At 46.4% G+C, this 24,746-nt stretch overlaps 1 protein-coding gene across 1 annotated transcript in view; it reads left to right on the top strand.

The window, feature by feature from the left end:
* Window positions 1-17,271: 17,271 nt before the first annotated feature.
* The window catches only part of HABP2 (hyaluronan binding protein 2), a 34,766-nt gene continuing 27,291 nt past the window's right edge, over window positions 17,272-24,746 (top strand). Inside the window, exons 1-3 of the mRNA XM_040361582.1 lie at window positions 17,272-17,391; window positions 21,200-21,236; window positions 22,865-22,942. Of these exons, the coding sequence (XP_040217516.1) occupies window positions 17,335-17,391; window positions 21,200-21,236; window positions 22,865-22,942 (172 nt within the window). The 5' untranslated portion in view covers window positions 17,272-17,334. The remainder of the gene's footprint in view (window positions 17,392-21,199; window positions 21,237-22,864; window positions 22,943-24,746) is intronic.

Here is a 24,746-nt window from a genome sequence, read left to right as displayed (position 1 = left end):
CTTAAATTTAAATAGCATCAGTACCATAAAGTACGGCGCTACACATATACTCTACGTGGACATCCAATTCCAAACCCATGGCCATTAATATGGAGTTGCCCCCCTTTGCAGATGCTGTAGAACAGCCTCCACTCTCTTGAGGGAGTTTGTCCCCATTTGTGAGGTCAGGTACTGAATCTGGATGAGAAGACATGGCTTATGAATCGGTGTTCTAATGCATCCCAAAGATGTTCAGCAGGGTTGAGGTCAGGGCTCTGTGCAGGACACTCCAGTTCCTACACACCAAACTGGTAAAACCATTAGGTAGATTCAGGTAGATTGCCTTAAACTTGCGGCGGCGTAGCTTAGCGTGTTTAGGCTACGCCACCGTCAGTTAGCTAGGCAAGTACATGATTCACAATGTACTTGCCTGCTAAGTTACGGCGGCGTAGACTAAATCGGGCGGGCGTAAGCGCGCCATATTCAAATGTGTGTAAGGGGGCGTGTTTTATGTCAATGGGACTTGACCTTACGTTTTTGACGTTTTTTTAGAACTGCGCATGCGCCGGGCGCCTACATTTCCCGGTGTGCATTGCGGCTAAGTACGCCGCACGGGCCTATTGATTTCGACGTGGACGTAAACGACATAAATCCCGATTCACGGACGACTTACGCAAACGACGTAAAAAAATTGGAATTTTGACGCGGGAACGGCGGCCATACTTAACATTACTATTCCAACTAGGGCCTAGCTCTAACTTTACGCGGCCTATCTCTAACGTAAACGGCATAAAAGTACTGCGTCGGGCGGGCGTACGTTCGTGAATCGGGGTATCTACTAATTTACATATTCTACGCCAACCGCAATGGAAGCGCCACCTAGCGGCCAGCAAAAATATTGCAACCTAAGATAGGACGGCGCAAGCCGTCGTATCTTAGATATGTTTAAGTGTGTCTCTGATTGAGCATACACTTAAACATAAGTCGGCGTAGATTTTGAGTTAGGTCGGCTTATCTACTGATAAGCCGGCCTAACTCTTTCTGAATCTACCTACATGTCTTTATGGAGCTGGCTTTGTACATAGGAGCACAATCATGCTAGAAGAGAAAAGGGCCTTCCTCAAACAAGGTTTGAAGTGCACAATTGTCTAATATGTCACAACTGGCATTCCAATTTATCCTTGAGGTGTTCAGTAGAACTGAGGTCAGGGATGCATGTACAATCTGATTGTAGGATGATCTTTAGATGTACTAACACTATGCAATGCGTAGGGCTACCTGACTGGATTCAAACTGAATTGATGAATTGGAGACTTATTTGTTGGTGTCTGTATAACAAAGGAGTGTGTAATCAGATTGTAAAGTGTGTATTAATCTTTAAGCCCTTAAAGCCAGGGCGTCAAATCTGTGGGCTGCTCCACATTCAGAATACTTTTTAAAGGTGTTTGATGGGTGGAGAGGAAATTATATGATATATCCTGATCGCTTGTTTATCCCAGGGCCAGGACAAAGGGTGGACCAACCCCCCCCCCCCGCCTTTGCTCGCCCGTTAGCCCTGCACTTACCCCACCCAGCTTGGGGTGGCTTCCTGCTGTGTCTCCTCCTCGGCAGCTTCTGCGCCCCATGCCCACTCTTTTTTAACCACTTAACGACCCCTTCACGCCAATATACGTCGGCAGAATGGCACGGCTGGGCACATCAACGTATATGTACGTTGTCCTTTAAGCCCAGCCGTGGGGTCGGGGGCGCGCACCCACGGCACGCTCCCATGACCCGGTCCGAAGCTCCGTGACCGTGACCGCGGGACTCGTGGACCCGATCGCCGCTGGAGTCCTGCGATCGGTCCCCGGAGCTGTCCCCGGGACATGCTGTATGTAAACACGGCTTCCCCGTTCTTCACTGTGGCGGCGTCATCGATCGTGTGATCCCTTTTATAGGGGAGACACAATCGATGACATCACACCTACAGCCACACCCCCCTACAGTTGTAAACACACTTGAGGTCACACATAACCCCATCAGCGCCCCCTGTGCTTAACTCCCAAACTGCAATTGTCATTTTCACAATAAACAAAGCAGGCCCGGATCCAGGAGCACAGTGACTCAGAGTAGGGCCCCCATGACTGGGTTATCAGTGAAAATTAACCATTGGCTGTGAGGGGTTGAGGGGGAGGAGAGAGGAGGTCATAAAAGGGGCTCTTCCCGCCCCTGGGCAAGCACAGTGAGCTGAAAAGTTCAGAGCAACAGGTATGTCTGACCTTGCTGCTATTTGGGCCCAGCTGCAGGCTGAAGCAGCTGCCCATGGACCTGACTGGCTGCGGGATCAACTGCGGCCCATACTGGGGGTTGCTCCCGCACCAGCGAACGAGGGGGGACGCGCGTCGGCACAAGCTCGCAGGTCTAGGCCTCCGGAGCGGTTTTCTCCGGATTCGTCCCCAAGAGCCCAGCGTCACTTTGGGAATCCCGATCCTCGGGCCCCTCCGGGCCCCCCCGCGAAGCGTGCGGCCAAGAATTCTGGGGGGGGGGTCCGGGAGGAATCCCCAGCGCGGACGGGGTTCTGCGGGCAGCCGCTCCGCCAGTCCTGGGGCGGCCGCGGCACCCGCGCGGCGAGTGGAGTCTGAAGTTGCGGGCCCCGCCCCTCGCGTTGTTACGCGGGGGTCGGCGCCTCTGCGGGGGAGACCTAGGAGCACGACCGCCAGGCCAGACACCTCCGCAGCCGGCGGCCTGTCTCCAGATGTGGCGGTGGCGGCAGTGAACTGCGTGGTAGCGGTTGACGGGGCTGGGGTCCCACCCCCTGGCCCACGGAAGGCGACGGCGAAAACGGCGAACGGGTCTGGCGGGCGGTCGGACGCCAGGCCTGCGGCCGCCAGGGATCCTTCCCCTGGTGAGTTGTCGGAAGTGTCGGATGAGCCTGCTACGCTCCGGTCCGAAGGGGAGCTTTCGGAGTCTGATGAGGAACCACCCCCCCGGCGGGGGGCAGCTGCGGTGGAGGTGATCGGGTCGGCTAGTGGTTCTAACCCTAGGCAGCCGGGTAAGTCAAATTCACCTTATTCTCCTGCTGTGCATTTGAATGTGGGGGGGCAGAGTGGCAGTGGGGGGTAGGGGTGCCCGGTGTGTTTCTGTCGGCGGGGGGCGGGTCCCCGCCCCTTGGCAATGTGTCAGGCGGGGGGGGGGGCGGCGGGTTTGGCGGGGGGATTTGCGGGTTTCTTGGCGTGCATGAAAGAACTGGTGGGCAGGTTTGAGAGCACGGGGGGGGGCGGCGCCAGGTCCGGCGGCGGCATGGGCGGCTTCCGCGGGGGGGGGGGCCGAGTGTGGTGGTGGCTCCGGCGGCGCCGGCGGCTCCGCTGGTGGTGGCAAGCTTGCCCCCACCGGTGGTAGCCCCCGCGGCCCCGGCCGCTACAGCAACCTCAACGGCTCCACAGGCTGGGGACTCGGTGACTCCCCCGGTGGTGCCGCCTGTGGTGGCTCAGGCCAGTGTGGTGGCTCCAACGACGGCAGGGGATGGAAAAGGGGCCGGGGACACTGCTGCCAGACAGGAAATTATCCGCTTGGCAGATGCGGCGAAATGTGAGATATATCTTTGCTATGAAGCATCTCTAGGGACTCATCTCAAGTCTGAAGTCAGGGAAAAGATCTGGAAGGGTGAGTATGTGGAGATTTTTTCTTTGCTCCCGTTAGAAAAATTTAATTTGGATAGGGGGAAACCGGACGAATCCAAGAAAGAGGAAGAGGAGAGGCGCAGGTACCGGCTGATCCCGCGTACGTTCGCCAATTGGTTACAGGCATTTAGCATACTGGCATGTGTAGTGGGGGAAAAGAAGCCGGAATGTTGTTTAGGTCTGTTTATTTACCAGAATGCCATTGGGGAGGCTCACAGGGTGTATGGGGGCTCGGCGTGGCTTAGGTACGACGAACAGTTTAGGCAGAGGATGGCGGTCCGGCCTGACCTGCGTTGGAATCAAAAAGACATGAACTTGTGGTTATGCTTGATGACAGCGGCCAGGGCTCCAGGGCAGTTATTTCCAGGGGGGGCCGGGGGTTCCAGTTCCCAGGGGCAACCGGCCGGCAGAGCAAAAGGGGTGTGTTGGCAATTTAATGCGGGCTCTCGCAAGTTCGGGGGTGCCTGTTGGTACAAACACGAGTGCTCGGGCTGCGGTGGCTCCCACCCGCAGTCCAAGTGTTTTAAGCAGATCAGGGGCCGTACCGGGGAGTTTGCTCACAAGAGGGACGACGCCGGTGAAGGTGGAAAAGATGCGGCCGTTTCTCGGCAGATATCCGGATAGAAGGGTGGTGGCTATGTTGGAGAGGGGTTTTTCAGTGGGGTTTTTGATTCCGTGTGAGCTGGGGGTTGTTCCCCCGGTGCCACGAAATTTACGGTCTGCGTTACTTCATCCGGACGTGGTTTCGGAGAAACTGAGAAAGGAGGTGGCTCTGGGGCGCATGGCAGGTCCTTTTGGGGTAGCACCTTTGGCGGACTTGGTGGTCTCTCTGCTGGGGGTGGTGCCCAAAAAAGAACCTAACAAGTTCAGGCTAATACACCATCTGTCGTTTCCGAAGGGTGGGTCGGTCAATGATGCCATTGATCCGGAGGCTTGTTCGGTCAGTTACACATCGTTTGATGCGGCGGTGCACTGGGTTAGGCGATATGGGCAAGGGGCGTTAATGGCAAAGACGGATGTGGAGGCGGCATTTCGGCTGCTGCCGGTTCACCCGGACAGCTTTAGGCTGTTGGGATGCCACTGGGAAGGACAGTTCTACGTTGACCGGTGCCTTCCCATGGGGTGTTCTATCTCCTGTGCGTTCTTTGAAACGTTTAGCTCTTTTTTGGAATGGGTGGTGCGGGACGTGTCGAGAGTGAATTCGGTTATCCATTATCTGGATGACTTTCTGTGCGTAGGGCCGGCTTCTTCCAGGGTGGCGTCAGTGCTCCTGGCCACCCTGGAACACGTGGCGGAGAGTTTTGGGGTTCCGCTGGCCCCTGAGAAGACAGAGGGGCCGCGCACGGTCATGACTTTTCTAGGGATCACTTTGGATTCCGAAGTCATGGAATGCAGGTTGCCAGAAGATAAGGTAGTGGCGCTTAAGGCTGAAATAAAGGGCATGGTAGGGGTGCGCAAAGTTCGACTTAAGGAGCTCCAGTCATTGCTGGGGAAGCTGAACTTTGCGTGCCGCATTTTGCCAATGGGGCGGGTTTTTTGTCGGCGGCTGTCGGCTAGCACAGCGGGGGTGGTGGCTCCTACACATTTTGTTAGCTTACAAAAAATACACAGAGAGGACCTACGGGTATGGCATTCATTTTTGGAGGAGTTTAACGGGAGGGCTTTATGGATGACGGGCCCTGTCAGCAATTTTGACTTGGAGTTATACACGGATGCTGCGGGGTCCACAGGCTTCGGAGCTTTTTTCCGGGGCAGGTGGAGCGCGGGCCCGTGGCCGGTCAGCTGGGTGGAAGCAGGGTTTACAAGGAACCTGGTCCTGCTGGAATTGTTTCCAGTGGTTCTGGCGGTGGAACTGTGGGGGGCAGAGTTTAGGGATAAAAAGGTGAGATTTCACTGTGACAACCTGGGAGTGGTGCAGGCGATTAACCGGGTGTCGGCATCCTCGCCACCGGTGGTGCGATTGCTGCAACACCTTGTGCTGAGATGTCTGCAAAGGAATGTATTTATTCATGCAGTTCATATACCGGGAGTGGAGAACGTCATTGCTGTCGCCTTATCTCGTTTTCAGTGGGACAGGTTCCGAGAGTTGGTGCCGGGATCGGAACAACACGGAGTGCCTTGTCCAGAGGAGCTGTGGCGGATTGCGTTGGAGTGATCTCTGGTTGGCTCAGAAAGTCAGTGAGTGAAGCCACATGGGTGGCGTACAGTAAGGTATGGCAAGAGTGGGAGTCTTTGGCTACCTGGGCGGCGATTGATCCTTGTGGGCCGGACGTGCGAGGTTTGTTATTTTATTGGGTGGCCAGATGCATGGAGGATGGGGTGTCAGTATCGGTACTAAATCAGAAGATGGCGGGTTTGGCGTTCCTGTTCAAGTTGCGGGGTTGCCAAGATTTCACCAAGGATTTTTGGGTTAGGCAGGCGCTCAAGGGGTATAGGAAAGCTCGTATGACCCGGGATGTTAGGCGCCCGGTTTCGTTCTCGGTGCTGCAAGGTTTGGTGGGGCAGTTGCCGGGTATTTGTTCCTCGGAGTACGAGTCAGCGTTCATGGTGGCGTTCATATTGGCGTTCTTTGGGGCCTTCAGGATAGGGGAGTTGGTGAGCCCATCGAAGAAGAGGCCAAGCGGCCTGAGTTATCAAGAGGTAAGTTGTGGGCGAGACAGGGTGTCGCTTTGGCTGCGCAAGTCAAAAACGGATCAGATGGGAAAGGGACGAGAGGTTCTACTATTTGCCCTGCCGGGGTCTACGCTGTGCCCGGTCGGGGCGGTTCGGGCGTTTCTTGACATGCGCCCGGGGGCAGAGGGTTCCTTTTTGATACATGGTGATGGGTCCCCCCTTTCCAGGTACCAATTTGTTACCATTTTTTTAAAAAGGGGCTCCGTGCGGGGGGAGTGGATGAGAAAAGTTTTTCTTCTCACTCCTTCCGCATTGGTGCGGCAACTGAAGCACATAGATGCGGTTTGGGAGTAGAGGTGGTGAAGCAAATCGGCAGGTGGGAATCTAGGAGATTTAGGAGCTACGTCCGCCCTCATCTGTTGGATAGTTAATCCCTGATAGGGAGGAGGGGGGGGGACAAGTGCATGGTGTGTATCATGTTTGAAATGTGGGAGTCAGTGTGTTGGTGTGCTGTGAGTTACCCGGTTCTTTCTTGTATATCTTTCTTTCAGATGGTACCCCGGCCTTGGTGTGGATCCTGGGCCACTCATATGTAGTATGGGGAGCAAGGCGGGCTGATGTTAGGCCGGATGGTTGGCAACTGGGCTTCCCAAGGGAGGAAGCCTGTGTGCGCTGGCTGGGGGTCCCGGGGATGCTTTGGGGCAGAATGGTTCCTGAAGTGCATCGTTTTGCACGGCTGGACCGGCCTCCCGATGTACTATTGTTACATGTCGGAGGTAACGACCTGGGGGGTCAGATCGATGCTCGATGTCACCAGGGATATTAAGTTTGATATCCTAAGGTTGAGGACGGAGTTTCCGGGTACGGTTATAGTTTGGTCTGACATTGTTGCTCGGACCGCCTGGAGGTTAGCAAGGTCAGTAAGCAGGATCAACCGGGCCCGAAGGAAGATCAACCGGGATGTGGGCAGGTTCATGGCTCGGAACGGGGGGCTGGTGGAGCGCCACATGGAGCTGGAGGAAGAAACATGGAGGTATTTACGAGGGGATGGGGTGCATCTCACGTCAGTTGGGATAGACATGTGGTTCTTGGGCTTGCAAGACGGGATTCAGAGGGCCATTAGGGTGTGGAGGGGCACCCAAGGATAAGGTTTTACCCTTGGGTGCTGTGGCGTGGTTTTGGTCTCTGCGGGTGAAGGAGGAGCCGGAAAATAAGGGAGTTAAGACCTGTCGGTGACAGGAAAAAGGATGGGTCCCAGATAACGGAGGTTACCTGGAGGGAACGGTATGGTGCACTGCGGTCGGGAGGGTCTCTGAGCACGCATCGGCTTGAGGCCTGACAGAAGGGCACGAGAGACCGCAGTGCAATTGAGGAGTTAATTGTATATATATGTTTATATATATACAGGGTTTGAGTTTGTGTATATATATGTTTATATATATTTATAGTGTTACAGTTACAGGCTTTCGCCTGCAGAGACCAACGTCAGTTAGTTATAGGACAGGTGTGTTGTTTATGTTAAAATTGTTAAATTATTATCTTTAATAAAAATAAGGCTGCTACGGCCTATTATTTTACCCAACAACTGGTGTGGTCTCCATTTAATGGGAAGAAGGTTGGTTTTGGGTAGTAGGGGTAATAATACGGTTTAATTGCACATCTGTTATACCATAGTCATGCATTTTAAATGCATTTTTTGCTGTGAAAATTACAATGGTCCCAAAAATGTGTCAAAATTGTCTGAAGTGTCCGCCATAATGTCGCAGTCATGAAAAAAATCGCTAATCGCCGCCATTAGTAGTAAAAAAAAAAAAATTATAAAAATGCAATAAAACAATCCCCTATTTTGTAAACGCTATAAATTTTGCGCAAACCAACCGATAAACACTTATTGCGATTTTTTTTACCAAAAATAGGTAGAAGAATACGTATCGGCCTAAACTGAGGAAAAAAAATGTTTTTTATATATTTTTGGGGGATATTTATTATAGCAAAAAGGAAAAAATATTGAATTTTTTTCAAAATTGTCGCTCTATTTTTGTTTATAGCACAAAAAATAAAAACCACAGAGGTGATCAAATACCACCAAAAGAAAGCTCTATTTGTGGGGAAAAAAGGACGCCAATTTTGTTTGGGAGCCACGTCGCACGACCGTGCAATTGTCAGTTAAAGCAACGCAGTGCCGAATCGCAAAAAGGGGCAAGGTCCTTTAGCTGCATTTTGGTCCGGGTCTTAAGTGGTTAAGCTAATTATAGCCTCAGACTGCATGTAGATAAGTGGCCTGGCGCATGGATTAGGGGACAGCGCCCCTAATGAAGCGGCCACCACTGGTCATATGACGTCCTGCACATCGTGTCACTCACGTGTGTCCCTGTGTTTGCCTTATTTCACTCTCTAGATGTAAAAAGCTGGTAGAGACATCCCCCAAAAGACTTGCAGCTGTAATTGCAGTGAAAGGTGGTTCTACTCAGGGGGGCGCTATACAAATGTACACCTCACTTTTCACATATTTATATGTAAAACATTTTGAAAACCATTTATCGTTTTCCTTCCACTTCACAATTATGTGCCACTTTGTGTTGGTCTATCACATGAAATCCCAATAAAATACATTTAAGATTTTAGTTGTAACGTGACAAAATGTAGAAAATGTCAAGGGGTGTGAATACTTTTTCAAGGCACTGTATAAGGTAGGCTACGTTTATATTTTTAAAGTGACATTTTATTATATATTTTTAAAGTTTTCCTTACTACCGTGTTTCCCCGAAAATAAGACCGGGTCTTATATTAATTCTGGCTACAAAAAACACACTAGGGCTTATTTTCAGGGGATGTCTTATTTGTTTATGGTATGTACAAAAAAGTTTCTCCCCCTGTCAGCTCTGGAGTCAGCATTGTGAAATTCTGTAATCCCAAAAATAAACCTTTGTTTAAAGACCTCATAAAATGATGTAATCCGTTCTGTAAAAAGATAATATCATGTGCAGTGTGTCTCCTTGTGTAACATTATTGTGGAAAATACCTTATTTACAGTGCCGCTTGCCACTCACGTGACCCGCTGGAGCTCTTCTTCCCTACTCCAAATACTGCAGAGGGAGGGGCCAAGAACCCCAATGACGTCAGCCCCACTCTGAGTACTGCAGTGGGTAGGGGCTTAATAAAGTTTTATTGAAAAAAAAAGAGCTGATATCAGCCGGGAGGAGAGGAGAAGAGCTCCGGCGGGTCACGTGAGCGCCCAGCAGTGCTGTAAATAAAGTATTTTCCACAATAAAGTTACAAAAGGGAGACACACTGCACATTATATAATTTTTTTACAGAACGGATTACATGTTTTTACAAGGACTTTAACTAGGGCTTATTTTTGGGGTAGGGCTTATATTGCAGCCATCCGAGAAACTCACGCTAGGTCTTATTTTCGGGGTAGGGCTTATTTTCGGAGAAACAGGGTATTTAGTTAGGCCCTGTTAGTAAAATGCTTAAACAAAAAAAAGGAGCTCTGAATCTTCACCTCTGAAAGGTTGCCCACCCCTACCCTAGTCCATAGTCCCTTCACCACAGCTCTTAGTCCATAGTTTCTAGTTAATAGTTCCTAGTCTATTGTCCATAGTTCTTAGTGCAAATGATGGGCCGAACGAACGGCGCATGCGCCGTCCCGTGGACGCATCCCAGTGCGCATGCTCAGAATCACGTCGGAAATACTCCCTAAGATACGTCGGATCACTGCCTACGATGTGAACGTAACCTACGCCCAGCCCTATTCACGTACTACTACGTAAACGACGTAAAAAACGACTGTTGTTCCCTGGTCCATACCTTAACATGACTTACACCTGCTTTTTGAGGCTTAACTTTACGCCGGACATAAGCCTTACATAAACCGCGTATATTATGCGCCGGGCGCAAGTACGTTCGTGAATCGGCGTATCTCACTCATTTGCATATTTGCAATGAGGTGGCCAGCGTAAATATGCGCCCAAGATACGCCGGCGTAGGAAAGTTACATCGGCCGGAGGAAGCCTATTTTCAGGCGTATCTAGTTCTACGGGCACGGCGCATAGATACGACGGCGCACATTTACACTTACGCGGTGTATCTGTAGATACGTCTGTGTAAGTGCTACGTGAATCCGGGCCATTGTATTTAATGGCGTATATTATACTCACCTTCACTTTAAAAGCGACGTTTCAGGGAACAAAATAATAATTTTAAATAAATAAGGGTCAATGCTCATCTGCAGCCTCACAAGTGTCCATCCACAGACCCACCATTGCCATGAATGCAGCACCTCCAATTGCCAGGAATGCAGCACCCACCATTGCCAGGAATGCAGCACCCACCATTACCAGGAATGCACTTACCATTGCCAGGAAAGCACTCACCATTGCACTCACGAGCGCCAAAGATGACCTACAGGAGAATCTCCTGTCTTTAAGAGAAAGTCCCGCCTCCTTTGATGGACAGAACAGTTGTCCAATGGCAGCGCCGGAGACGGGACTTCCTATTACAGAGGCCGCCCGTAAACAGGAAATTCTCCTGTGTGCACAGCGCTCGTCCCGCCTCCTCCTGAGGCAAATACATCTTTTGTGGCCCCAGCACTGGGAGATCGTCGGGGGCCACAAAAGATATATATGACTAAATAACCAGGCGTTCAAAACCGGAACACGGGCTGTGATACGGGCTGTGATTAGCCCGCGGGCCGGACTTTGGACATGCCTGCTCTAGTCTATATTCCATAATCCATTGTCCATAGTTCTTAGTCCCTAGTAGAGATGGCCTGCCGGTTCGCCCGTGGTCGTTTCGCGGCGAACTTTGCATGTTCGTGGTCCGACAAACCAGGAGACATCTGGTGATGTTCGCGGCGGTCCGCAATGTTACATGGGTAAGAACTTTGACCTATGACACATCCATCAGGTGGTGCAGGACAGCCAATTGAGACATTTCAGCACATGGACATACCCCCTACCTTATAAATAGACCTGATCTTACATTCTGCTTTTTGTCAGTGTAGGGAGAAGGTGCTGTTTGGAGCAGGGACAGGCTATATTCTATCAAATAGCTATCTAAAAGGTCCACAAAAGTAATTTTAAGGACTGGTATAGGTGTGCTACTTGCTGTGCAGTATATAGGTGTCTAATACATTCATATACTTTTTGTCAGTGTAGGGAGAGGTTGGCGTTTCCAGCAGGGACAGACTTTAGCGACACAAATCGATATCTTAGGCCCCGTACAGACGAGCAGACAAAAAAAAAGAAGGAATTTAAGGATTTGGAGGAAAAGAAGGTACATTTCTGAGATTTTTTTTTTTTTAGTTTAGTGTCATTGAACGCCATGAACATGATGTCCCAGACAAGTCCCAGGCAGCTGTAGCGGAGTGTGGCTGGTTATACAACCTTCTGTTGATGTCACAACAAAGTCCAAGGACATTCCCTGCTGAGGCACAGTGTAGTTATATTTGCTAAAGTGTCATTTGCTTTGATGTATGTAAGGAGAAAAGAAAAGCGCGTGCATAGCACTAGAATAATCCCCTTGGACTTTTTTTTTTTAACAGAAAATAGGTTTTATTGAGAATTATGAGAAATGACAATGACACAGACAGTCTATATATGCATAAGGTTACAGGAACAGAGACAATGAATCAGATTAAACTGATAATAAGTGTCCATGAGTGAGACGCAGCAGTAGACAGATTGAACATTGTGACAATGGCATCCATCATGCCACCCCAGGGTGGAGTGGGATGGGGGGGGGGGGTGTGGAAAGGTAGGGGGGGAGGAGCATGGTATGAGGTCAGCAAAATCAACAGCACAAAATTCGAAGCACAATGGTGTCATCTAGGACTTCACAACGAGCCCTAGGGCCTTGGGCCATTCGCATCGATACATTGTGACCAGACTTTATCACATTTTTTAGGACAGTTTTTGCTCTCATAGGTCAGCTTATACAGGTGTCCGTTTATGAAGCAGTGAAATCTATTCACTGCTTCTTTCTCCGGCATTCACGGTGAAGATTTTTCTCCTCTGTGTGCCTGTTTATGAAGCGGAGAAGATCGCTTCACCCTTGGAGGAGTGAAGTGATCTACCAACGCTTCAAACACTGGAGAACGGACCAGAAATTCACAGAAATACGGAGATGTCAGTTTATTGAGCAGTGATAAATTATCACCGCTCAGTTCACTGAAAGACGGCGTGGTTAATGTAATTAAAATAACGAGTCCCCCTGCGTAATATATATATGTATACACACACATTGTATATACATGTATATACACACACATTATATATATGTACATGTATACATTTTATATATATATATATGTATACACATAAAAATTACAGGGGGACATGGTTACAGTGTTGGGGGGTCTGAACGAGGTTGAAGGAAGACCTGTGTGAAGTTGGCACCCCATGTTTGTAAAATCTGAATAAAAATATACCATTCGTTTGTGCCGCGTTTGTGCTGGTTTGTGCCGCTAAAACGAGCGTTTGTGCAGGTTTGGTTTCTGAGATATTAAACATTCAATTTAATGCAAGCCCCGCCCACTTTGCACCCCATGTTGCTGAATTTAAAAAAAAACTGCGCCATTCGTTTGTGCCGCGTTTGTGCTGGTTTGTGCCGCAAAAAGAAACGTTTGTGCCGTTTTGGTTCCGGAGATATTGAGCGTTATATTTTCTGTAACCCCGCCCACTTTGCACCCCATGTTGCTGAATTTTAAAAAAAACGGCGCCATTCGTTTGTGCCGCGTTTGTGATGGTTTGTGCCGCAAAAAGAAACGTTTGTGTCGCTCAATATCTCCGTAACCAAAGCGGCACAAACGTTTCTTTTTGCGGCACAAACCAGCACAAACGCGGCACAAACGAATGGCGCAGTTTTTTTTTTAATTCAGCAACATGGGGTGCAAAGGGGGCGGGGTTACAGAAAATATAACGCTCAATATCTCCGGAACCAAAGCGGCACAAACGTTTCTTTTTGCGGCACAAACCAGCACAAACGCGGCACAAACGAATGGCGCCGTTTTTTTTAAAATTCAGCAACATGGGGTGCAAAGTGGGCGGGGCTTGCATTAAATTGGATGTTTAATATCTCAGAAACCAAACCGGCACAAATGCTCGTTTTAGCGGCACAAACCAGCACAAACGAATGGAATATTTTTATTCAGATTTTACAAACATGGGGTGCCAACTTCACACAGGTTTAGCCTAGGTTCACACTGCTGCGAATTCAAAATCGCGGTAAAATGCGCGATTTTACCGCGATTTCGCGGCCACGATTTCGGCCGCAATTTAATGTAAATCGCGGCCCGAAATCGCAAAAAGTAGTACAGGAACTACTTTTTGAAATCGCAGATGCGGCGTCGCACTGATTAGGACAGTGCCATTGCCGACAATTGCCGCGAATTTGAGATGCGATTTGACATGTCAAATCGCATCTCAAATCGTTCCAAATCGTACCCAGTGTGAACCAGGGCTGAAGGAAGTTAAAAATCTTCCTCCTTCCTCCTCAGAACCCCTGGGATTCCCTCTTCACTCCCCACTTCACCAGCTCTGAGATGGTGAATCAGGGAGTGTGAATTCTGACACAAATCACCAGTGAAGAGCTCAGATCACAGCTTCATAAACTGGCCATTACTGTGTCAGTCTATGAGACTTCACTGTGTGTAGAGATAATCTGCAGGAGAACAAGTTCAAACACTTCTCCCCCCGATTATCTATTTCATAAACTGTTTATGGGCTGTGATCAGTGGTGATCCTTGGGATCACCGCTCTTCACTGCTTCATAAACGGACAAAACAGTGGTAGAACACAATGTTAATTCCGTCGACTAAAATGACTAAAACATTTTAGTCAACTAAATGAAAACTATTTTAGTCGACTAAATTACGACTAAAACTAAAACAATTGAGATGACTAGAATACGACTAAAACTAAAATGGCATTTTAGTCAAGACTAAAATGGGAATAAAACTAAAATGCCATTTTATTTAAAAGTCTAATGCCGCGTACACACGATCGATTTTCGGCATGTAAAAAACAACGTTTTCAGCCTCTAGAAAAAAACGTTGTTTTTTCCAACTTCATCATTAAAACGACGTTGCCCACACACGATCGTGAAAAAAAAATGCTCTAGCAAAGCGTGGTGACGTACAACACGTACGACGGCACTATAAAGGGGAAGTTCCATTCGGATGGCACCACCCTTGGGGCTGCTTTTGCTGATTTTGTGTTAGTAAAAGTTTGGCGCGCTTTTCAGTCTGTTACAGCGTGATGAATGTGCTATCTCCATTACGAACGCTAGTTTTGCCAGAACGAGCGCTCCCGTCTCATAACTTGCTTCTGAGCATGCATGGTTTTTTCACGTCGTTAAAGTGCACACGCGACCATTTTTTACGACGTTAAAAACGACGTGAAAATTTAGAGCATGTTCTAAATTTTTAATGCCCATTTTTTACGTCGTGAAAAATGCTCTTGAGCCCACACACGGTCGTTTTTTATGACATTAAAAAAAAAATCATTTTTTACATCCCGAAAACAGTCGTGTGTACACGGCATAAGTTTACTGGCTGGCTCCGTGAGGCAACCATTGCCAGAAACTATTGGACGACCAGGAGGAAATTCCATGTTTTTATGTATCTTGGGCAGAGCATAAAGTGTAGGAAGTCTAGGGCCTTGTACACACGAGAGGATTTCCGCTGGAAACGGTCCGCCGGACCGTTTCCAGCGGATAAATCCTCTGGCGGATTTGGATCTGATGGCTGTACACACCATCAGATCGAAATCCCCGCAGAATACATCCGCGGTGACGTGGCCGCGCCGTCGCCACGACGATGACACAGCGACGTGCGCGACCCTGGAAGGTAAATACTTCCACGCATGCGTCGAATCATTACGACGCATGCGAGGGATGGGAGCGGACGGACTGATCCGGTGAGTCTGTACAGACTATTCGCAAACGACTTACGCAAGCGACGTAAATTTTTCAAATTTCGACGCGGGAACGACGGCCATACTTAACATAGGATACACCTCATATATCAGGGGTAACTATACGTCCAAAAAAGCCTTGCGGAAACGACGTAAAAAATGCGCCAGCCGGACGTACGTTCGTGGATCGCCGTATCTAGCTAATTTGCATACTCGACGTGGAAATCAACAGAAACGGCACCTAGCGGCCAGCGTAAATATGCAGTTAAGATACGACGGCGTAGGAGACTTACGCCGGCCGTATCTTAGCAACATTAAAGCGAATCTCAGTTTGAGAATACGCTTAAAGTTGCGACGGCGGGGATTCGGACTTACGACGGCGTATCTACTGATACGCCTGTCGTAAGTCTTCATGGATCTGGCCCAGTGTTGTTATGCTATATAAGGAAATGACTGAACCCTGAACCTTATGGCAGGGATTATAGTTATGAAAGCTGTAGTAAATCTATGTTTAAATATCTAGTAACAAATTCCTGTTTTCACCCGTTCTTTCGTCATATGCTGCAGCGCTGCTGGTCTCCTGCTGCCTCTTCACAGCCACTCCCTGTCTTCATGCACTCCAGTAAAGCCATCATTGCTTTTCCCAGCACTGGGTCATGCCTGTGTATTGTACATTAGAGTGGGTGCCTGTAGCCTCAGACAATGCAGGAGCACAATTGGGAAACAAGGACAGAGTGGTGTCACCCTAAAACAGGAAGTGCTTAATCTAGGATCTTCATGGCAGGATCACCTGCACATATTTTAATGAAAGCTGCAGATTAAAAATGATTGCCTTTTTATCAGTTGTTGCATCTCTGTGCTGCAGATCTCTTGCAACCACTTTGCAGCCACTTCCTTGCATGCCAGTGGCTGCCTAGTATATTTCCTAGGATGAGCCTCCTGATGCTAGTTTTGAGTGCTAATTTTAAAGGTTAATATGCAAGTTATTGACATAAAAAGTTTTTGGGGACCCTGGTCCTGCCCCAGGGGACATGTACCAATGCAAATAAAGTTTTAAAAAACGGCTGTTTTTTCGGGAGCAGTGAATTTAATAATGCTTAAAGTGAAACAATAAAAGTGAAATATTCCTTTAAATTTCGTGCCTGGTGGGGTGTGTATAGTATGCCTGTAAAGTATCGAATGTTTAGAAATGTCCCTGCACAAAATGTAAGTTCTAAAGGAAAAAAGTAATTTAAAACTACAATTCATGAATTGGCAATACAGATCAAAGTCATTGAAAAAAACAGCAACCAAAAAAAAAACGTGGGGTCCTTCAGGTCTGGTATTGATATTAAGGGGAACCCCGCGCCATTTTTTTAAAAAATGCTGTGGGGTTCCCCACAAAAATCCATACCAGACCTAAGGGTCTGGTATAGATTTTAAGGGGAACCCTGCACCAAAATGTAAAAAAAAAATGGCGTGGGGTCCCCCCCAAAAATCCATACCAGACAGCCACCGACTGTATCACTCGGCCCCGCCCAGGTCAAATCGCATGACATGTTGCAGCCTATTGCCGGCAATGACACTGTTCAAATCGGTGCGACACTGACTTTGCTGTGCCACACCGATTTGAAAAAGTAGTTCCTGCACCACTTTTGGCGTTTTCAGGTGCGACTTCAATAGACATCTGTGCATGAAGCTGCACAAATGTCTTCCAAGTCGCACCCAAAGTGGCACCGACATTTGAAATTGTCCGATTTTAGATGAAGTCGCACAATTTCAAAGCCGCAGTAAATGTGAATGAGGGCTTAATGAAATAGCTGATTATCTTTCCTAAAGAGTGAACTTTCCTGAGGGCAGTGTTGATTTTTTAATTACATTGCTGCAGTGCACTATTGTGAAACCTGATAGAAGGGAGGGAAAGAAACAGCATAGGATGGAGCGCAGCAAAACACTATCAATTATTGTGCTAATTTTTCTAAAGAGCCCTCACAGCAAGGAATGGAGGATCTGCCCTGTTCCAGGACTTGTACTTACACGTTGACATTCAGGTGGGACTGACCACCCCCTCCATTGGATCCTTTGTTTACTAATGTAAAGGAGGTTGGACACAAGGGGTGTGTAAACTGTCCAGGTCAACATAGACTCTGTACCGTGTGCATTGGAGAAGAAGGACCTGGCCAGCCATGAGCCCCACTCAGCTCATCGGGATCCTTTCCCTTCTGACCGTTGCGTCATCCTCTGTAAGTATTAGGGATCCATTGGAACTGGGGTTTGACGAATGTGGTTGAGGGTATGACTGTCCAAACGTCTTTATTGTACAATGTATATATGTCGGGGGGGGGGGGGGGGACCAGGTAAGAAAATGTATCTACACCAGGGTCTATCAAAGTCTCATCAGGGTCCATCAAATTTTCATCAGGGTCCACTACATTTTTACCATGGTCCATTTTTTGGTTCAATTCTACCATTTTTTTTAACTAAATTACCAGCACCACATTTCAATCCAGTTTATATAAAAAGTATGTCGGGAATTTGTACAAAATACAACCATCGGTGGGGAGAAAATTCTGAATCAATTTTTGTTATCTCACCAATTGTTTTGTTGCTAATATCAGAAGTGGTGGCAGTTTTGGCCTTCATGTATTGCTGCTATTTTCGATACATTTGGCGAATACAATTGGATAGTCTGGGCAGTTATTATTTAGCCAACCCTTCAGCCCCCACTCCCCCCCCCCCCGCCCCCCGGGTGTGAGTTTCAGCCTTAGGTGGGGTCCCACCCAAAATCCATACCAGACCCTTATCCGGGCATATACGGATGGTGTCCAATTGGCCTCTGTATGTATTTATATTGGTTTTAAAGCGGAGCTCCGCTGAAAAAAAAATATTAAAAGCCAGCAGCTACAAATACTGCAGCTGCTGACTTTTAGGCCCCATACACACGAGAGAATTTATCCGCGAATACAGTCCAGCGGACCGTTTCCGCAGATAAATCGTCACGAGGATTTCGGCGGATTTTCATGCGATGGAGTGTACACACCATCGCATTGAAATCCGCGCTGAAATCCTCTGGCGATGACGTGTCGCGCCGTCGCCGCGATTATGACGCGCGATGGGCGCGACGCTGTCATATAAGGAATTCCACGCATGCATCAAATCATTACGACGCGTGCGGGGAATCCCTTTGGACGGATGGATCCGGTGAGTCTGTACAGACGAGCGGATCCATCCGTGGGATCCGATTCCAGCGGATAGATATTCTGTGCATGTCGACAAATATTTATCTGCTGGAATTCGGAAATATCCGCGGATAAATATCCGCCGGAGTGTACACACCATAGAATCTATCCGCTGAAACCCATTCGATGGGATTTATCTGCGGATAGATTCTATGGTGTGTACGGGGCCTTAATATTAGGACACTTACCTGTCCTGGAGTCCAGCGCCGTCCGCAGCAGAGGACGAGCGATCGCTTGTCACTCTGCTGCCCCCTCCCACCGCCATCCTCGGTGAGGGAACCAGGAAGTGAAGCGCTCTGGCTTCTCTGCCTGGTTCTCTACGGTGCATTTTGCGCGAGTCGCGCTACGCCTGCCGATTGGCTCCTGCTGTGTACTGGGAGCCGAGTGTTCCCAGAACACAACGGGGGACGGGAGCTGACGTCATGCCAGCAGTCTGCCCGAGACTGTGTGGCCGGAAGTGGGTGCAAATACCTGTCTTTAGACAGGTATCTGCACCCCCCTCCCCCCTTAAAGGTGTCAAATGTGACACCGGAGGGGGGGAGGGTTCCGATCAGCGGCAGTTCCACTTTAGGGTGGAGCTCCGCTTTAAGTGAACTTTCACTCAAGCTCAGCTCTTTTAATCCCTCCAAGCCTCCCATCTTCCGCAATTGGAAACAACTTTTTTTTTAATTCACTTTTTTTATTACATTTTTTTTTTTGTAAGCATGCCCCCATTTTCACCATGGTGTCTCCTCCACTGACTGAATTTCAAACCATGTATGGGCAGGATGGTTGTACACAAGTTAATCAATCAATCCATCAACTTGTGTATATCCAGCCTGTCAGGGTTTTCCTGAACGATCAGTGCTGCTGATCATTGTATTCTGATGGTGGGGAAGTATCCCCACTGTCTGAATACATAGCTCCCAACTGTCCCTGATTTCGAGGGACTGTCCCTGATTTGGAAAAAATCAGGGACAGTCTGTCCCTCTTTCCTCCTCATTTGGGACACTCTGTCCCTCTTTCCTCCTCATTTGTGCCTCATTTTGGTCTGATCTATGAAATATTCCTTCTTCCTGATCCCAATTTGTGTCTATTGTTTGAAGGGTATATACAGGAGCCAGAATGTCATGTTGCATATCTTTGTTTTAAGTATTGCAACAATTTTTTCAGTTTTTATGCTGTACTAGTATGTTTTTAACTTGACAATAATACATATAGATGTTTTATATTTAAACAATGGGCCAGATCCACGAAGCAGTTACGCTGGCGTATCTATTGATACGCCGCGTAACTGCTAAGTTGCTCCGGCGTATCTTTGTTTTGTATCCACAAAACAAGATACGTCTGATGCAGGGCTAGATCCGACTGGTGTACGCCATCGGATCTAAGGTGCATATTTACGCTGGGCGCTAGGTGGCGCTTCCGTCGATTTCCGCGTTGAGTATGCAAATTAGCTAGATACGGCGATCCACGAACGTACGTCCGGCCGGCGCATTTTTTTACGTAGTTTCCGTAAGGCTTTTTTCGGCGTATAGTTACCCCTGCTATATGAGGCGCATCCTATGTTAAGTATGGACGTCGTTCCTGCGTCAAATTTAGAAATGTTTACGTCGTTTCTGTAAGTCGTTCGCGAATAGGGCTTTGCGTAGAATGACGTTCACGTCGAAAGCATTGGCTTGTTGCAGGTTCATTTGGAGCATGCGCACTGGGATACCCCCACGGACGGCGCATGCGCTGTTCAAAAAAAACTTAATTTACGTTGGGTCAAGTAAAATTAACATAAAACACGCCTACATCTTTAACATTTGAATTCCGCGCCCTTACGCTGTCAGATTTACGCTACCCTGCCGTAACTTTAGAGGCAAGTGCTTTGTGAATACAGCACTTGCCTCTCAAAGTTGCGGCGGCGTAGCGTTACGACAATACGCTACGCCGGAATAAAATTACGATCCGCTACGTGGATCTGGCCCTATGTCTTTTGGTCTCATGTTTACCATGTCACCATTGAATGGGAGATCCCTCATGTTTTTTTTTTTTTAGCAGCAAGGTATTGTATAAAACAAGTAACAAGTTGTTTATATAAAAAATATATTTTTTTTATTCCATGTATAAAAGTATTAAAAACAAAAGGGAATAGAGCATAATTACATGGGAGTCATAAAAGGCAATTACTGGTCATAACATCAAGAACATATCTCATAAATAAAGGAACATTTGACACATGGACTCAAAATTAGAACAATGAATTCATATGAAATTCCACATATATAAATCCCTACGCGTTTCAACCAAAAGTTTATGGTTAACGGTCTTCTTCAGGGAAATATGTTCTGTATGAGAAAAGAAAAAAATTATACTTACATTATAATTTACTGTCAGTATAATTTTTTTTCGTTTCCCATTTGTTACTACCAGTAATTGCCTTTTATGACTCACATATAATTATGCTCTATTCCCTTTCGTTTTTGATACTTTTTATACATGGAATAAAAATATATATATTTTTTTCATATAAACAACTTGTTACTTGTTTTATACAATACCTTGCTGCTAAAAAAAAACATGAGGGATCTCCAATTCAATTCTATTCAATCGGGGTGTGCAGCACCCAAAACTCTTTCAAATGTGTTACCTATTCTATAAAATCCACCATTGGCAAGATTTGGATCTTGCTAAAAACTTTTCTGTATAGACCCCAATTTGGCCCCTTCACTAGGATCTACATGCAGGGGTGTCGAATGCATGGATTTGAAAGGGGGGGGGGGGTTTGAAGCACGTAATTGGAGCCAGAGGCGTGGTTTAAAAATACTTTTGTTTTTTCTCTCCACAGCATCATCGTCAAACCCGTCATCATCATCGCCATCACGGTAAATAACCCTCTTGTATAACTCTATCCTCTAGCAGCATTTTATGGCGTATTCAGTATTGTGCCAGCATGGTGATTACATGACTTTGTTGCTAAACAAAGCCATGCCACTGACAGTTAGGCATGTGCATTTTGTTTCGTTCATTTGGATGCATACGAATTCCCGAATTTTAATATTAACGAATTTACCGAATCCGAACAAACGTTTTCAAATCGAAAACCCGCGGACGAAGTTCGAACGAACATCGAAAACAAATTCTATTCGAAAACAAATTCGAATGAAAATTGAAAGCAAGTTTGAATTAAAATCTAAAAAATATAAATCGATTTCTAAAAAAGAATACAATAAAATAGAATATAAAATAATAAAACAATAGAATGAAAATCAAAGAATAGTAAAGAACAGAATGGAATTTAATAGAATGTAATCAAATACAATAGAATATGACCTGGCTTCTTCTATCTATCTTCTATCTATCTTCCATTTTCTGAAATTCGAAATTCATATAGAATGAACTCAAATTCAAATAGAAACATATTAGAATAGAGCAGAAAAAAAAAATATATATATATATATATATATATATATATATATATATATATATATATATATATATATATATATATATATTTTTTATTATTCTACTCTTCTAATATTTTTCTATTCGAATTTGAGTTCATTCTATATGAATTTCGAATTTCAAAAAATGGAAGATAGATAGAAGATAGATAGAAGAAGCCAGGTCATATTCTATTGTATTTGATTACATTCTATTAAATTCCATTCTGTTCTTTACTATTCTTTGATTTTCATTCTATTGTTTTATTATTTTATATTCTATTTTATTGTATTCTTTTTTAGAAATCGATTTATATTTTTTAGATTTTGATTAAAATTTGCTTTCAATTTTCATTCGAATTTGTTTTCGAATAGAATTTGTTTTCGAATCCGATTGAAATATTATCGAATCCGGTCGAATCCGATTTTTCGAAAACGAACGAATTCCGAAAACGAATTTAACACATGTAACAAATCTAACTTAACGAAATTAATTAAATAACGAATTAAAACGAAACAAAACACATTTTTCCCTTTTGCACATGCCTACTGACAGTGAACTGTAGAGTTTAATGAGAGCATAAGATATAAGAGTCCAAAATCTTTAAACCTCTTACCAATAGCATATCACATATTTACAGCAGCAAAAGGGTGGACTTTAATGCACAGATGTGTCGCTGTGCGTCTGATGTCAGAGACAGCTCTTGGTCCCCACTAACGATCAGTAGAGGGTGGCTTCAGGCTCCCAAACATGTGACCATTGTGATGGCCAATCACAGTGCCCACCTGATTGCCAATCGTTCAGAACCTTTTAAAGGGACGCCAGGGCAGGCGGGAAGGGTTTATTATTAGAATTTGCATGTAACAAGACAGCACAACACATTTCCAATATCCAACACATTTCCGGGATTTAGACTCCCCTCCTTCATCAGGGCTTATAAATTCTATGACTGGACTCCATAGGGAGATTTAAGTATTTGTCTGCAGATAATAAAGCACAGTTTTGGCCAGAATTCATAGGTTGCATACCACAGTTTTGGTCCTGACATGTTGCTCTTTATCTTCTGCAGGTATTTTGAAAGAACTGGAGGAACGCATTGCAGAGAATTTGTACGCCCTGAGCCAGTATTACTATGATGGAATAGAGGGTACCAAACATTTCCCATAATATCAGACCGATGAATATTCTGTTTTATATAATGGCAAAAAATATATATTCAGTTTTTTTTTTTTTTCTCACAGAATAGGTGCAGGTAGTCCCCCTTGCAATTGACCCCTTGTGTCCGCCCCTCACCCACCTCTGAGCAGTGTCCCTTGGTTCCACCCTCTGCCCACCTCCTAGTATTGCCCCTTTTAGTATTTTGTGATGCTAAGTAATTTGTATGGAATTTGTCAATGATAACAAGAAAGGCAGTAAAATAGATTCCCTGCAGTCAGCAACAATAGCCCCACCATCAAAAGCAGATCCTCCCCAGCATCTCAAGACCCACTTAGCAACAGTGGGCCCGATTCAGATAGGAGATACGCCGTCGTATCTCCAAGGCCGGCCGGTCGTATCTATGCGACTGATTCATAGAATCAGTTACGCATAGATATCCCTAAGATCCGACAGGTGTAAGTGACTTACACCGTCGGATTTTAGGCTGCAATTCCAGGCTGGCCGTTAGGTGGCGCTTCCGTGTCTTTTACGCGTCGAATATGCAAATGAGCATTTTTGAGGTAAGTGCTTTCTGAATTAAGCACTCGCCTCAAAAACTTGCGGCGGCGGATCGTAAATCAGATAGGTTACGCGGATCTAAAGATCCGCTAACCTATCTGAATCCGGCCCAATAGATCCACCCCAGCAACAGACCCCCCCCCCCCCATAAACAATATATCCACAGCATCAACCATAGACCTCCCTCAAGCATCTCCAAGAAGCCAGCAGCAATTGATCCCTCCCCCAACAATAGATCCCTTCAAGCAACAATTGACCCCCCCCCCCCCCTCCATCAACATAAAGTCCCCCTACCCGGCAATAATAGACCCCCAGCAAAAAATGTTCCACAGTTTGTCATGTTACAACCTAAAACGTAAATGTATTTTATTGGGATTTTATGTAAAAGACCAAAACAAATATTGAAGTGGGAAGAAAATGATAAATGGTTTTCAATTTTTTTTTACAAAAAAATATGTAAAAAGTCAATATTTTGTAGAACCTCCTTTCGCTGCAATTACAGCTGCAAGCCTTTTTGAGGGCGTCTCAACCAGCTTTACACATCTACAGAGAGACATTTTTGCCCATTCTTCTTTGCAAAATATCTCAAGCTCTCTCTGATTGGATGGAGAGCGTCTGTGAACAGCAATTTTCAAGTCTTGCCACAGATTCTCAATTGGATTTAGGTCTAGACTTTGATTGGGCCATTCTAACACATGAATATGCTTTGATCTAAACCATTCCATTGTAGCTCTGGCTGTATCTTTGGGGTCGTTGTCCTGTTGGAAGGTGAACCTTCGCCACAGTCTCAAGTCTTTTGCAGACTCTAACAGATTTTCTTCTAAGATCGCCCTGTATTTGGCTCCATACATCTTCCCATCAACCACAGCATGATGCTGCCACCACCATGTTTCACAGTGAGGATGGTGTGTTCAGGGTGATGTGCAGTGTTAGTTTTCTGCCACACATATCGTTTTGCTTTTAGGTCAAAAAGTAAAAATTTGGTCTTATCTGACCAGAGCACCTTCTTCCACATGTTTGCTGTGTCCCCCACATGGCTTCTCACAAACTGCAAACAGGACTTCTTATGGCTTTCTTTCAACAATGGCTTTCTTCTTGTCACTCTTCCATAAAGGTCAGATTTGTGGAGAGCACGACTAATAGTTGTGGACAGATTCTCCCACCTGAGCTGTAGATCTCTGCAGCTCCTCCAGAGTTAACATGGGCCATTTGATTGCATCTCTGATTTATTTATT

Source organism: Rana temporaria, chromosome 8, assembly GCF_905171775.1.
Source record: "Rana temporaria chromosome 8, aRanTem1.1, whole genome shotgun sequence".
NCBI classification, from domain to species: Eukaryota; Metazoa; Chordata; class Amphibia; order Anura; family Ranidae; genus Rana; species Rana temporaria.
The sequence above is the reverse complement of the archived record's forward strand: the minus strand, read 5'-3'. Positions and strand labels throughout refer to the sequence as shown.